At 40.8% G+C, this 16,411-nt stretch overlaps 1 protein-coding gene across 1 annotated transcript; it reads right to left on the bottom strand.

Annotated features, from left to right (window-relative positions):
- Positions 1-2,477: 2,477 nt before the first annotated feature.
- On the bottom strand, positions 2,478-14,075 carry c17h12orf56 (chromosome 17 C12orf56 homolog). Its single transcript, XM_006781017.3, has 14 exons — positions 13,697-14,075; positions 9,962-10,157; positions 9,743-9,758; positions 8,343-8,529; positions 8,067-8,222; positions 7,335-7,405; positions 6,488-6,632; positions 6,302-6,396; positions 5,561-5,650; positions 4,754-4,841; positions 4,607-4,681; positions 3,646-3,723; positions 3,382-3,563; positions 2,478-3,258 (listed from the first exon to the last, which is right to left on the bottom strand). Exons 1-14 carry the CDS (start codon positions 13,946-13,948, stop codon positions 3,147-3,149), a joined length of 1,743 nt encoding a protein of 580 aa, XP_006781080.2. The 5' UTR covers positions 13,949-14,075; the 3' UTR covers positions 2,478-3,146.
- Between the last annotated feature and the right edge of the window lie 2,336 nt (positions 14,076-16,411).

Raw genomic sequence — 16,411 nt, 5'->3', positions numbered from 1 at the left:
GTTTTTAGTTTTACTCTCCCCTTTTGACGTCGTTATGTTCATGTGTCAGCTGTTTCCCCACGTGTTTCCGTTTCCCTCATTATCCTCCTGTGTAGGGATGGGTACTGGTATCCGGTGCCATCATGGTTTGGCACCGGTATCGGATAAAACCTAAATACCCATCCCTACTCCTGTGTGTCTTCAGTCATTCCTTGTCAGGTCGTCTGTTGTTCACGCCATGTTCTTTACACCAGGTTTCTAGGTTTCATGTCCAGGTTTTTTCATATTGTTTGTTTAGATTTCCCAGTTTGGGTTTGTGTTAATTTTGCTTCAGTTTGCCTTTTGTTTGTACCTTTTACCAGCCTCATTAAACGGCTTGCTTTTTGTTAACATTCAAGTTTTGTTCCCTGTTCCTTGGAGTCTGCATTTTGGGTCCTTCTCGTTAATTCATACAGTCTGCCCTCGCCAGACTGACAATTAGTGATGGGCAGATAAAGCTTCATGAAACACTGAAGCTTTTCATCCAATTGATTCACCCCAGCGCAAAGCGTCTTGAAGCTTCATTTGCTCTAGTAGGACATCTACTGGACGTAAAAATATTAGTTGGCATGAATTTGAAGACTGTGGCATTTTGCACACAGCCTGTAAATGTCAACAACAAAAGGAGTGTGTAAAACATCTATATTGTAGTGATGGCAGTATACTGTGTATATTTATACTGGCAGTATGGAAAATGATCATTTGGAAATGCTTAAAATGGAAATGATCATTTACTGTGAGGTGTGGTTGGGGTGTGGGCAGTGGTTGTGCTTTTGTAACGTTGAGGTATGGACAACTACACACTGAGGCTTTGAGCCTCAGTCCTGCCCACATTTTATTCTGTAAAAACTAATTTTTCACTGCTTTTATGACCTTTTTAAGTGGGGAGAACATAGCTAGGATTTAATGATTTAACAAATCTTTTAAATTCTTTGTCCTCCACAATGCCAAATGGCTGGGAGTCCTCAATCACCATGCTAACCAGGTCTTCATCAATTTGAGATTGTTCTCCTGAGGAAAGACAACAAAAACAAAGCACAAATATAAATACCACACATGTAACTTATAACAGCTGTATAACATTGTTATATCTTTTAGTTACATTACTGCATGCTACATTATCATGGCATTTGATAGCTCACCTGGTCTTGCTCCACAATCTGTGTTCCCCTTATTCTCATGCAAAGCTCTGTAGTGCCTAAGCATGGATGAGGTGTGGTTGTTATATCCCAGCTCTCTGGCACATAGCAAACACTTCACCTTGTACAAAAGTAAAGACAGCTTAACATAAATTGCATTGCACCATCAGTATTATGAAAATACAGCTTCTGTAAAAATTTACATACCTTTTTGGGAGGAATAAAATCAAAATGTTCCCACACAGGGAAGGACATCCTCCTCTTCTTAGCTGGCTCCATTCTCTCCTGACTTTCTCTCCTCACTCTCATAAACCTCCAAACTCTCACTAACCTTAACTCTCCATCAAACACCCACATTTTTGAATGAAGTCTGAGGGGTTTATATCTCTGTCATAGCTCGCGGCAAAGTTCGAACCGCTTCATGAACCAGTCACGTGGTACAGCCGGGCAGCGAGGCTTCGGACGTCATCATTTTCAGCTCCTACCATAAATGAAGCAAGCCTCGATACGCGCATCGCGGAAACGCCCCCTCAATTACTCGACACAAGCTTCGAAGCCTCGATACAGAACATCACATCACTAGTAACAATGATGACTGAACTGGAACTGGTGGATGTCTGGTGTCATTTTCATCCTAACAGAAATTTTACATTTGTGTCCCAAATACATGGAAGGTACACAAGGATAGACTTTTCATGTCAAAAAACGACATGTATAGGATAAAACAGATGACAATTGAATCAATCATTGTTTCTGACCATAGCCCAGTTATTATGAAAATGAATATAAGATCAAATGATAATTTAAAGATAAAGTAAAAAGACTAGAGAGAAAACATCAATAATATACATTTAAAAAGCTAAAAGAAGCTAGACAACAATTAGATGAGCTACTACCATACAAGGCAGGGTCTCGGATATATTAATAAAAACTGTTATTGACCTTTCAGCTCAGAAAGGCACAGTTCCTAAGATCAGAAATTCAGAATTGAAACTCAAACTAAAGAAATATTCAATACTTATGTAAAATATTACAGACAGGAGCCTCGCGGAGTGATGCGTACTGTGCTTCAACATAATATTACCGTATTGTGTGTGTGTGTGTATAACCACTTTTTACGTTTTGTGGATATTATACATGGTTATGCTGAGGATATGTCGGCCAATTTCCACTGGAAATGCCTTTTGGTTAAACTGTTAGCAAGGAATTTGCATTTGCACTGTTAATTTTTTATAAAACTTTAATGCACATAAAAAAACAGCTGCTTGTTTAAGTGAAAATACATTGATTTTTTTTTTTTGCACTAATAAAGTTGTGGAGTTGTAAAGTATTTTGTCTAGTGTCAATTATATTGTCAGTTATATCTTTATTGCAAATTTTCAAATGTATATTGTGATAAATATTTTTGGTCATATCGCCCTGCTCTACTATGCACTATACTAGCTATTGCCCAGTAAGACTAATATGTGTGGACTAAAACTTTTTAACATCTATTTTAGCCAAAAGAACCAAAATTATATAAAGAAGTTGAATTGAGGGGAGCTTTGTTTGTATTATTTTAAACTGAACGGTCCTATATCAGCAAATGTTGTCTTTCTGTGTTAAAAATGAAAAGAATGAAATAAAAAGTTAAACAGACGGTCCAAGAAGTTAACTTCTGGCTTCAGGAAATCAAAATGGTGATGGGCAGACAGCTTCAAACCATGGAGTCCCTCACAGTGTTTCCTTTATTATGTGCTTAGGAAAGCCAAGTAAAGAACTAAATAAAAGTTGCATTTAAAACCGCTTCAGGTTATTAGGAGTGCACATCATTTGAACAGTCTTTACAGGCCAAGCATATATCTCCATCTCTCTGTCTAACAGTAAGATGTCTGTGATATATAATAATCCAGAAACTTTAAGCCGAGCATCCCGAGGACTCCAAATCCTGCTTCCTTCCCTGAGGATGCCTGTGTGTAAAGTGAAGGCTAGGAGCATGCTGGTGCTCAGTCACCTGAGCAGCATAATAGTTCGAATGTGCTCGACAAGTCTCAGAGTGGGTCGGCTGATAGGATAGTGAGGTGGCAGCTTCACTTCAGAGCCCGACGGCATCACAGAGTATCTGCAGGACCGAAACAGATCTGAGCTGTCAGACTTTGGAGCATTTACACATTTCTTCTTTATAATAAGAAGTTAACGTGAGCACGTATGTACTTAGTGACTGTCGTGGCTGTCCTGAGCATACCTGAACTCCTCTCTGAAATGCGAGCGCAGGTGCTGAGCCAGCTGGCTGTTGTACTGCAGACAGGCCAGCAGGAGGTGGAGGCGCTGGAACAGCAGGACGGACTGAACAGGACTGGGGACCGACACTTGCAGGCCCGTCAGAACCAACACCACCTGCTGGACCTGGTAACCAATGAAGGAGAGCTGCGGGGATGGAGAGGGTCAGCGTTTGAGTTATTCTTATCATTCTGACAGAAATCACAGTTAAATCTGATGAGACCTTTACCAGGTGGGGATGAGCCTGCAGGACTCTAAGGATCCAACCGACAGACAGGAAGTTGTCAGCAGAGACACACCTGCTGGTCTGAAACACGAAGAGTTGAACAAAAACTGTGTTTGTTTCTTGTTATGTGGATATTCAGAGCTTTCTTGGACCATATCATAGCAAATAACAAATGTTTTAAAGCTATGCAATCTGTATATAGCAGTTGAACTGTTTAGATAAGTCTTTATTGATTAAATATACTGTTTTTTTATGAACTACTGTGTACACAAGAATAAGAATAACATAATGTATTAAGCTAAACTGGCTGACACTTTCATATTATTCTTGTGATTTCCTATTGACCCTGTTTATTTAATGCAGGCCAGGTGACCCTTTTCTGGTTTAAAAAGGATGGCGAGCCAACGAAGGCCTAGGAGCAGGATTCTTAACACAACATTTCCCCCGTTTATGGACAATAGCGCTTGGACATTTCTCATGGACACCCAGATAAAAATCATGGACTTTCTCTCATCAGTGTGGACCAGTGTTTTTGAATTGGTGGTGTGTTATTTATGGGGAATATTATTGAGCTTGAGAAACTGTATTGTTTGATCTAAGCTACAAGACTGTTTAGTTGTCTTTGTGCACTTTAAACCGGGCACCACTGCACCAGGAGTAATTATTTAAGTTTTTCCTTCTCTTTCCTTGTTATTTTTCCTTGGTTTTGTTTAAATACATTGTACCTGCAATAGCGTTCTGTGTTGTGTATTTATTGATTACTGACCATCAGCTTCAGTAGCCATTCTTTAATCTTCTGATTAATAATATTCTGCTTAATACCTGATGTGTATTAATTCATTAGTGCTTCATCAGTGTTACAGTTGTTTAGTTTTTGTAATTCCCAGGAGAGCCTGAGGTGTTGCATAAACACATTTTACTCACAGCTGAGAAGCGCCCCCGTTGTACGCTTTATCAAACTCACCACGTGGCCTACGAGCAGCAGTTCAAAGAGCAGAGAGGCGGCAGCGTCCAGATACTCAGCGAGTAAGGCCTGAAGCTGTAAGAGGCACAAGGTTTAATGCATCGAAGGCACATGAAAGACACTTGATGTGAGCAGAGAGCAGCTCACCTCTGAGTACGTCAGAAATCCTCCGCTGTGAGTTTGTGGCTGAGGGTCACATATTAAGGCAAGCAGCATTCGGGAGGCCAGAGCACCTCTGCAGGGAGACAACAGTTAATGCAGAAAAGGGAAGGTGTGCTAACATCTGGAAATGAGCTTTATAACTCTTCTCCGGGTTTCACCAGACTACAACAAAGGAAAGTAGCGCCAGCTGCAACCAAAGAAATGATAGAAAATCTCCCTGAGAATAATCACATTTATTATTTTCTCACTTTTTATTTACTATTGTTAATAGATAAACCTCACAAACACACTGGAGACACATCAGTCTATAAGCCATGAATCAGTGTACATTTCTCTCATTTTAATACAGAAAATAAAATAAGTAAAGACTCCTCTGGAGCTCCATCACACTGGCATCATTATCCATCTATCGTTCAAGCCTGTATGATTCAGATTTATACCAGTTTTTACAAGAATTTTTCTCTTATAATATTTCACAAAGACACCAGTCTTCTTTTGTAACCACATCATCTTCAAAAAGTGTGTAATAATGTGTCCAGTATTCATTTCATTTTGATCCTAAGCCCTTCGAGTAGTACTGCAGTCCTCTTTGTCATTGTGTATCATCACTGTGTCAGTTAGTGTATTGACTTCCTTAGATGTGGATCCCTCACTTGTAGATACATAGAAAATCTCTTTATTCCAATCTAAGGTCCTTTTAGGCCTTTACAGAAGCTGCCAACAGATATTTCAACATACCTGAAATGAGGACTGTTTTGCGAAAGGAACAAACATACACTGTGTTCTGTTTACTTTTTGGCAGAGAGCAGGCTGAGTCTGGCAGCTTCGACCTCCGTCTCTCTGAACATGATGGCGAGCGTGTCAACGATCAGAGAGCTCAGTCTGAAACACAAACAGCAGAGCTTCAGTCACATGCTCATCATCATCGTCATAGCAACACACAGCAAGGAAGATATGACCTGCAGTTAGTTATTATATTGTTACTATAAATATTATCACAGTCGCAGATTCTTTCAGTGTTTTAGGTAATATTGCGGTCTTCATCCACTCACTCTGGATTTGTTCCTGAACAAACTGAATCCTGTGAATACTGTTGTTGTTGGTATAACCGCACGCAACAATAACAGGACATGTCCTCAGTACCGATAAGTGCAAACATTAATGGGACTATAATGTAAACTTCAGCTCTTTACATGTTCTTTATTATCTACTTTATGAATGAGGAGGTGAAACTGCTTCAGGTTCGACAGGAGAAGGCAGAGAGAGGAAACCTGCCAGTGAGCAGGTTAGGTTCACAGTGTGTTATGCTGTTAATGCAAACTAAGTTTAAGTTAGCTTGTTTAAAGAAAAGTCAGTTTCCCTCATCTCAGGCTTCAAAAATCTGAAGTTTTCACAAAACCCACTTTCTGGAAACAGCTGTGAAATAATGCACATCATCTCTGTAATCGCCACGCTGAATACAGTCAGAGAAACACCTTAATGAATCTGAAATCTCGCCTCTGTGGAGCTATGAACACCTGCTTAGGGGCTTACAAGAGCTGATCTGCTGTGTAGAGTCCACCGAGGCTCTGGCGGCTGTGAAGACATCCCTCCAGAGTGCAGAGCAGGAAAGTACACACCTCACTGGACTGGAAAACAGAAAATGAGTCATTCACTGCAACTCACAGGCAGGTTCTGTACGTCAAACACACAGTGCCGAGCAGGTTTTATAAACCTTACCCTCCAGAAGAGCCGGCGCAGCGTAACGCTGCGGTGCGCGGCGGTCCTCAGCTCCTGCAGCAGCAGGTACATACTCTCCACGCTGATCCCGTCCTGCAGGAGCTCGGAGCTCAGCTGGCCAAACAGGTGAGCCGTCCGCTCCCAGCTTAAATATAACATCAACATTAACACTGATGTTTGAGCCTGTTAGCAATAACAAGTTTAAATGAGCCTAAACTCGTCACAGCCCGCTGTGATGAACCTTCAGGGCTCAGATGAGGTTTCTCAGAGCAGGTCGAAATCTCTGGAAATGTTTTTATATAAATCTTTATATTGGAATATGAGCGCTACAGCTCAGCACAGCCAAGATAAAATAATATTTCAGTTCATTAAAAATATTTCATGGTCTCATAATTTAAGCTCCACTCAAATGTAAACTAAACAAATGTACGTGCTTGCAAATATTAAATGTGCAGTGAAACATCTGGAGCTGATGCAAAAGAGGTGCAGTTCTCCTGAATGTGAACTTCTGCATGATTATGCGTGGCTGATGCAGGCGGCTGTAGCTGCCAGCTGTCTGATAGGCTTCACCTCAGCTAACTGCAGTCACTGAGCTGGAGCTTTGTGGGGAGCTACCATACTGTAATCTACAGGCAAGATGCCTCGGCTTCAGTCTCAGAGAGTATCCGCAGCACTAATCAGTAGAGTGGAGTCCAAAACCAGTGGGTGCCGTCACAGTGGCTATGTCCAGTGTATTCTATGAGTGAATGATTTCTGTTTCCACAGTAACAAACTGACCTGTGACCTTTATTCTGACTGGACAAGCAGGAAGTTGTGTGTCTGCAGTCTGCACAGAACAGTTAATTACCTGATGGCAGGAGCAGACAATGAAACGCAGTTCCTCCTTCTGTAGAGCGGATCTAACAAAAGGGTGGACCTCTGAACACACACACACACACACACCTCAGAAATCTGAGCGAGTACACCATCAGACACATGTTTTATACTTTTATACTTTTTCATTTTATACTTCCTGTTTTTTCTTATTTTGTATTTTCTTTGTGTTTATGAGCCTTTGTGATCTTCTGGTTCTTGGTATTAGTTCTTTATCGTTATAACTAAACTAGTTCTCAGTGTAGTTACAGATCACTTTAGGGTGATTAGTTCCCTTTAGTGCTCCCATTCTGTCCTTTCGTCTTTCTCGTCCCCCTTTCAGTTGTGCCTCACTTCCTGCTTTATTTTGATAGTTGTTCCTTGTGTTTGCTTTCAGTTTTGCTTCTTTTGTCTCATCCTCTGTGATTTAGCTCAGCTGTGTTTTGTTCTCCCAGCTATCTCCACTTCCCTCATTACCTTTCTGTGTGTATGTAACAAACAGCTTGCCTTTTGTTACATACAAAAGTTAATCCCTGTTTTCTGTGTCTGCATTTAAAGTCCATATCATTACACAGGACACGCTCTGTATAACCTGCACACTGTTACATTTACTTACTCCAAAAATCCACAGGGCACCTTTAAGCTCCACTTTCATATAAATAACCACAACATTTCTAAAGCTAACAGTCAATGTGTTAAATACTATTCATAGACAGTCTTCACTCACAATACTGAAGCTGTTCCACAAGCTCTGCAGGTGGAGGTAAAGTCTGGACGTCTCTGAGACGGCGTACAGGTGGAGCTCCGCCTCCCACTCCTCCTCGCTGTCCACGCAGCCTCGTCTCAGCAGGCGTGACAGGACCGAACCGATCCTCCTTTGTAACTGTAACAGCACAGCGGTGAAACAGAGCTCGACCAAATTTACAGAGACGTGTGACCCTTGTCTAAGTTACTTCAAATTGAATTTGAGTAGATCTTCATCGGAACAACCGCACGTTTATACCTGACCACTCTCGAGGGTCATCAGGCTTTTCTCTGAGAGCAATGGCGATGAGGCAGGTGAGACTAAGGGGGAGTAAAAGGGGGGAGGCTGCGGGACTCTCGTGAGGCCGAGAGTCTCTGGGTTCGGGCACGAGGCTGAGCGGGTGTGCTTTAACACTGGGGGGAGCTCCTCCTTCCTCCATTGGCTGCTGGAGAGAAGAAACAGTGCAGACATCAGGTTTATGGTTTCTGTGAAGTGTCTGCATCATCAACTGCGTGAGTTTCATGTCGTATTCCAGCTGCACAAAACAATTAAAAACACCTTCCTGATCAGCTAATGGTCTCGGTTGCTAGTTTGAAGTCTACCTGAACACAACACAAGGATTATGTAGTAAATTAACGTCACACTAGAGCCAAATAAGCCTCTAAAATATGCTTTGCTTTGGGATAGTTCCCTCTGCAGGCCTCATGGTCTCAGAACTTTATTGTTTTTCTGCACAAATGTTGCAGCTTAAAAACAGAAAGAGCTCTCAGGTAGATTCACACAGTCGTGATAGTCGTGCTCCTGAGACTTCACGCTGTCAGCTCATTCTTAGGTTCAACTTTACAAGCAGTCTAAGGTTTGGGAGTGGCAGTGAAAGAAAAGTCTGTACGTTTAATGACCTACCGGGGGTGAGCACAGCTGAGCAGCAGGGAACGTTAGCGTGAGACAGCTTTTACACTTTATGCTGTTTGCGTCTGTTTTACAGCGCTTCGTCGTTACCAGGCAACAGTTCGGTGACAGTAAATCTGTTCCTTCCTCCCTCCATCTCCTGCCTCATTCACAGAAGAACTCAAGGAGGATCGGAGCCCCGCATGCAACCAAGTAAAAATGCAAACTGTCCAGTAGCGAACCAGCAGGTTCCCTTGCTGTGGGAATTTATAAAAACGTGTTTGGAAAACACATTTCTACATTTCAATCATCAGTGGGCACATTCTGCTGAAAGAGGATAAATGATGGACCAGCAGTACCAGGTGGATGTTACCTGCTCCTGGTGTGTGGATGAAGCACTGCAGGTGTGATATTGAGGAGCAACGCTGGAGTCACTCTGTGAACATGTTAATGAGCAGCAGGTAAACTAGTCCCTGGAGTAAATAAGTCATGAGCTACCTGAGACACTGAGGTGGTCATTACATACTCAGGTAAAGTGGCTCAGCTGTTAACAAGTTCACAACAGACAACCACATTACAGTGTAGAAGTATCCCACACATAAACTTTCACTGTCTGCCTCACTCCTGCACACTCTGCAGCTTCTAAAATGATGATAACCAAATTCAACACTGGCATTACGTAATGTGTTTGCAGGGAGGACTTAAAAGCCTTTATGTGTGAGTATGCTAAAATAAAACATGCTTCTGAAGTGTATCTGTGTTTTACTCACCTCTCTGTAGAAAAACCTGTGGAGGAAATGGACACACAGGATGGCTAGAGTTACAGATAAAGAAACAAGATGACACATAAACCTCACTGGTGTCTTTCCAAAGGATCAAATCTCTGAAGAGACCATTCCACATATCTCTGACGCGTCTTACAAAAAGCATAAACTTCAGTCTGATAGCATTTCGTAGCATCATTAAATCACATAAACTGTCTCAATTACCTTGTAATGTGCTTGTTATTTCAGGACAGTGGCTGTTTCTGCGAGAGGGCGAGGCTGCAGGAGGAAGGCCCTCTTTCTTGTCTCTCTTTAACCAACTGCGTTGCTTCGCTGCAGGTTTTCCGGTGACGTAGACGATCCGTATGTGTTGGCAGCGTTCCTGATGCTTCCCACTGAGGAAATCTGGGAGGTCGTTCACCTGTAAAAAAACACAATGCTGTAAAGATTATAAAATGTGACAATATGAGGGAGCAGAATTGGAAATAAGACAAAACCAAGCGGTACAAAAACGAGTCGACAGAAAACTGACATTAGCTCATTGATTCTGATGATTGACTATTTTTCAAGCAAATTTTGGTTTTGTAGAAACTATTAAACAAACTATTAATAAAAAGATGAATCTATACATTATCATGAGTTTCAGCCCTTAAAATAAAAACGGATATTTACAAAATAACAAGATTAAATAAAGATAATGTTTATATTTTGTGCCATATACAACCTTTGAACATATATACTGTGCACTTATAGTGGGTATTCTCACATCTTTCATGGATATTGATCATCTGCTGTAGACTGATTTCGATCCTGTGTGTAATAAAAGGATATAGGATAATCCCACACTACTTCAGTAATCTTGAGGTCTGGGCACTGGGGGGTCCAATCCATGACTGATATCACTTTACTGTGTGTTTTTCCCTCCTGACAACATCTCATCTCTCCCTCAGATCTGGTTCAACAATTTTCAGTCCAGTTCTTGTGTCATTTTAATACGTCAACCTTTTCTTTGTTTCCCTTCCTTAAGAACAGCTTCTTGACAGCCGCTCTTCCACTGAGACCTTTTCTGATGAGGCTTCAGTGATCAGCAGCCGATCAGCTGAAGGTCCAGGTCCTCCTCTCATATTTTTCATGGATATTGATCATCTGCTAAAGATAGATTTTAAATCTAAGTTTTCAGCTAACAGATCTTTGTGAATAATGTTGTTGTTGTAAAAATATTATTTTGTGCCTGTGAAACTGTGTCATCTTTGGCAACTAAATGACAGAAAGAATGATTGTGTTTTTTATGACACACTGCTGTTGTCATAAAATAGTAAACTGGTTCTTTGCTAATATTCTGTTATGTGTGGAGACAACACTGGTTCATTTAAGTTAAGATCCTTTTTTATGCTTGGATCATAGTTACTTTGAAAGCCTGGAGAAGTATTGCTAAAGAGCACTTAAAAAAACAGCAGAAACATCTGTAAAATACAAAGAAATCAAGAGTGGGTCAAAACTTCTGGATTGTATTTTGTCAGATTTTATTTTATTGAGTGACTCTAATTTATTTAACTGCTTTTTCAATGTTGCATTGAATATGTTGGCGGCTGCTTTGTCATGGGAACTTGAATAAAGCACGTCTCATCTTCTGAGCGGCTTTAATTTTGTGTTTGCCAAAGATCGCATTACAAAAGACCTGATTTCTGTTTGTTACAGTGAGCAGGTTCGAGTCCCAGTAAGTTTCCATCCCTTCATTGGGAGCAACACGCTTCATGTGCATCATTATTTATTCACTCAGACGGCTCCCAGTGCTCTGAGGATCCTCCACAAAGTGGGTGCTGAAGCCATGGAGAGGCCAGCACAGGTCATCAGGTGGTAATCTTAGAGTTAATGCAGATGGGATTAACTCTGTTAGGGCCGAGTTAAACCTCTGACATAACGAGATGAAGTTAGAGGCTCAGCGCAACTTTTGCTGCATGTATTGCATCTCTGTATTGTGTGGCATTGGAACTATTTTAAGCTTTTAAAGTTTAATTAAAATCTGAGGATAACGGCTTCCTCATTAACGGTTTGTCTGTGCTGTTTCTGCTGCTCTTTGGCAGGTTGATATACATGAAGTACTTGAAACGGTCACATGGGCAGCCCTAACAATAAGTACATACCAACATTACTGACAGCTGTTAATCATACCTGAGTCCTGCTCCGTGATTGGTTTCCAGGCTTCCTGCAACTCAGGTGCTCTGAGGCTCAGTGCAGCTCAGTATGAGCAGACATGAAATATGCAAACCAGAGCAGGTGTTACGCTCTTGTTCTCGCCATCAGCAGTAAAGGTGAGAAGTGAAACCTATAAATCGAACTAACTCGTGTGTAATCTGAAGAGTTTAACAGGGATTAAGCAGCAGAAGCCGGTTAGTCAGTGAACGCACCATGTGGCATGCATGTAATTTAACGTGCTTTAGTCGTGGTTTGGCTGTCACTCAAGGTTATGTCAGGTAAGTCTCCAAAAACCTAAACTTATTCAGTTTACTGTCAAATTAGACAGAAAAAAATTGAGCTTTAACATATTCTGCTAATAGAACTAGCTCTAAAGATCCACTAATTACCTCATTGGGTTCAGCTTTAAAGATGTCACAAGTCAAAAATAATAGAAATCTATGGGGTCCTAATTATAAACTGCAAACTTCATCCATATTTATCTCTAAATGTTCTTAAAAAATCTGGAGCTTGGGTTTAAACCTAAGCGTGAAGAGTTAAACGTCAATATCAAGTTTAGATTTAAAGTCTGACTGTAAATTCTCATCTTTACGGCTCTGGTCAGGAAAAAGCTAGACAAAAGGCCAGAGCCATTTAAATGTGTGTGATGCTTCTTCAGCCCTAGCTCTCAGCCGAACTTCACTGCAGGAATATCAACCAAAGTGCAAACAGGTCACAACCCTTTGGACTTTGTTTTGCTGTCTTCTCTGGTTTGTTCACAGTTTAGGTTTCAAAGATAACTGAGATTTTCCTTGACTCAACATCCACTCTGTGATGTCAGTCTGGAGATTATTTCATCTTGATGCATTCTCAATCATCCAGGTAAGTTAATCTCCAAAGGTTGATTCTGTTCATCTGGATGTAGCTTTTTCAGCGGGAGAAACGTTTCGTCACTCATCCAAGTGACTTCTTCAGTCGACTGAAGAAGTCACTTGGATGAGCAGAATCAACCATTGGAGATCTGGAGAATATTTTTAAAAGAAATACAGATATTTTCTTCTACAGCCACTTCAAAATGTAGGCCTTGTCTTGTCCTCTTTCACCTGATGTGATACAAGTTGCAGTTTTGACACAAATCCCCCCTGAACACAGCGTGTAGACTCATTACAACACAGCTTCCAAATGCAATGTTAGGATTTAACTATTACAGTTTTCGAGCATTTACTGAACAAACGAGACATGAACACTTCACAGTATGCTTATTTTCTCGATTCATTGATAAATATTTGGTCTGCACAACAATATCCATGACAGACATTAAAACAGTCACGTCATCATTTAAGATAAAAATACTGGAAATGAGTGCTTTAACTCTGTACTGTTTCTTTTAAAAGTTTACTTTTATTTACCTTAAAAATAACTTACCTTAAACGCCAATTTAATAGAAAATCCAATAAATATGGTAGAATGTTTTTCTGTTGATTTTATATCAATATTAAAAAATATATATTTTTTATCATTTATTGAAAAAACCCGACGTCTTAAGTCTTCACAGTATTTACACTTATTTTCTCCAATAATAACTATCTATTGGCAAAATACTAATTTTTTTTCAAAACATCGTATCTTACTTTATTAAAATCAGGTTATAATAGGTCATGTTCAGTGTTTTGTTTTGTTTTTTCATTTAATAAAAACAGCTTTTGGATTTTGTGTCGGTTAATTAGGGCGGGATTAATGCAGTAGAAACAAAAATAAATACTTTTTTAAATCACTCAAACTCACCAGCTCGATGTAACGCACGCGCCTGAAGCTAACGGCTGCAGTGAGAGTGCGTGGCGAGTACTCGGTGAGGTACACGCACTCGTCGCTGAGCACCACGTGCATGTACACCTTGTTGATGGACTCGGACAGCACCACGCACGGCTCGTAAGCCCGGATCCGTTCGTACACCCTCCGCTCCAGCTTCCGCTGCAGGAACGAGTCCAGCCGCGCGTTCCGCCGGCACAGCAGCGACCCGGAGCCGCTGTGGGCCATGACGGGACCGCTCCGTGGAGCCGCCGGTAACACCTCTGAGATTTCAACCGCCGCTTTGTCGCGAGGCAGGTGCTCACCGGTCCCGCTCCATCCAGTAAGTTTGAAAAGTCGAGTTAAGATGAACACACGCCGCTGGTTCTGTCCCGGTTCTGGACAGTGAGCTGTAGGTAAAGCGCCAATGACTCGAGCCGTCAGTGCTTCTGCTCTCTGATTGGTCGAGGAAGAGGAACGGAACATTGCTGATTGGCCAAACGCAATAATTATGTAGTAATTACTGTACTTAAATAATATATGTCATGATTAAATAAATAAGTATATATATATATATATATATATATATATATATATATATATATATATGTTTTACTGAGCCGTCTGAGTGAATAAATAATGATGCACATGAAGCGTGTCGCTCCCAGTGAAGGGATGGAAACTTACTGGGGCTCGAACCTGCTCACTGTACCTCTTTTTATATGTTTTATACAAATAATGGTTTGATATGGAATTAAACTTCATTTGATATTTAACGTTAGTTATTAATTAAATGATTCTGTTTATTCATAATATTTTGGGGGAATATTTGTTAATTTCTCATATTTTATTTGCTTAAAATAGATTACAGGTTGCAGTTTTATGAAGTCTGCGTTAAACCTTTTGAATGATAATAAAATATATATTTTTTTAATTTCGATGTTGTTGCACTTTCTGACTCTTACCACTAAGAGACGGCAAACTGCAGATTATCACAGTTTCTTCCTGTGTCTCTAACAAGGTTCAGTGAAGAATAAATCTTTGTGCTGCTGCTGCTCAGGGACAGATTGCGTTTGTGTGAAGCATAAAAAATGCTGAAAATGTGGCATTGTCTCCTTCATCCTCCTTGTCCTCCTCATCTTCCTCGGGATGACCGTTTCAAACGCAAAGGCGGTTTGAAGGGAAGTTTTGTAACGGGATGAAAATATTAACGGAGGAACACACACACACACACACACACACACACAGGGAGAGAGAGAGAGAGAGAGAGAGAGAGCATGAAAGTTGTGGTTCTTGCAGTGTTGTTTCAGAGTCAATCTTTTTCACTCAAAGAGGTTTGGTAAAGATTCAAATTCATCTTAATCTGCTGTTTGATTCTGTCTTAAAAAAAATTCTAAATTTTGTGTTTTCAACATCCTCAACTCTGAATAGACTTCAAAACACCACAAAAAAGTGAATGTTTATAAAGACTATATCATAAAAATGATGCCCTTTCTCTTGTTGGGTTACAGCTGTCACTGCTTGCAGTTTTAGTTTACTGGTCCTTGTGAGCCGATCAGTACTGTACTCCTTTATCACCATCAGCACCATCTTCCTCACCATCACTGTGTCTGTGTGCAGCTGCAAAGAGCAGCGGTGGGCTGACCGCGCACACTACCGTCTTTGTTCTGCAGAAGAAGAAGTAAACACTTTGCCAGCAGACAGAGGGAGAATATAGCCTCATGACTAACACACACAAACACACACTGGATTTGGTTGGTTATGACCTTTGTGGCATTTTGAAAGTATCAAGGATTGTAACATCTAGTCTTTTTACTGAATCAAAAGGAGATGCTGGAGTTTCATGAGTTTGTGTTTGTCATTTAAATTCAGTCTTGCTTAATACACAACATTCAAATTACTGTCACCTTACAGTAATCCTGATACTTGTACTTGATGTGTTCAGTTTAGTTATTTGCACTCGCGTTCAAACTACTTCCAGTCTTCTTCTTCTTCTGGCGTTGTTACAGCAGATGATCTGACTCCATCTCCTCCTATCCCAGCATCCTTCTTCTGCCTGGCAGTTCTATCTTCATCATCCTTCCTCCAGTATGTCTTCTCGCCCTCGTCTGCATATATGCAAACCATCTCAGCCTCTCTGACTCCGAGCTGTCCCCCTGTCCTCCGCTTGCTTCCAGTGAATATCTGAACATGTTCAGCTTGGCCTCCAAACCAACATCACAGCAGAGGGTTATGGTTTAATTAATAACTACTACTAGTTAGCACCTCCACCCTGCCAGCAATCTCTTCTTCTTGTGCACTCTGTTGCTTTGGATGGTTCTACTGACTTTCACACCTCTTCTCTGCAGAGCATCCTTCCACTTCTCCAGGCTCTCCTCCACCTGCTCCCTACTCCCGCTGCAGATCAAAGTTTCATCTGCATCTGTATTCTCTATAGATGTTTGCAGATCTCCAGTAAATTGCCCAAATTGCTCAGAAATGTAAATTTTTACAGTTGCAGCATTAACAGACACCCCAGAGTTGCTTTTCGAAAAGACAAACAGACTCACACGGCTTACAGTCAAACATTTGAATGTTTGAACTCTGATTTTGATTCACGGTTTTAATAAATATGAGAGAACACCGTGTTTATTTCTGACTGTGGTATTTATTTCAGTTTCTGAGGCTGTTCTCTGTAGATTTGACGGAAACGGGATTTTTGTCAGACTTGTG

This window comes from Neolamprologus brichardi, chromosome 17 (genome assembly GCF_056152115.1).
Source record: "Neolamprologus brichardi isolate AB-2024 chromosome 17, ASM5615211v1, whole genome shotgun sequence".
In the NCBI taxonomy this organism is placed as follows: Eukaryota; Metazoa; Chordata; class Actinopteri; order Cichliformes; family Cichlidae; genus Neolamprologus; species Neolamprologus brichardi.
This window is presented reverse-complemented; position numbering and strand designations above follow the sequence as displayed.

Bases quoted from the DNA above. Each gene is read 5' to 3' on its own strand.
- c17h12orf56 (XM_006781017.3), bottom strand. From the start codon at position 13,948: ATGGCCCACAGCGGCTCCGGGTCGCTGCTGTGCCGGCGGAACGCGCGG. The intron at 4,682-4,753 runs GTGAGCTGCTCT...TGCCTCTTACAG, and splicing joins GATTTCTGACGTACTCAGAG to CTTCAGGCCTTACTCGCTGA. The intron at 3,564-3,645 runs GTAAAGGTCTCA...CCATCCCCGCAG, and splicing joins TGCAGGCTCATCCCCACCTG to CTCTCCTTCATTGGTTACCA.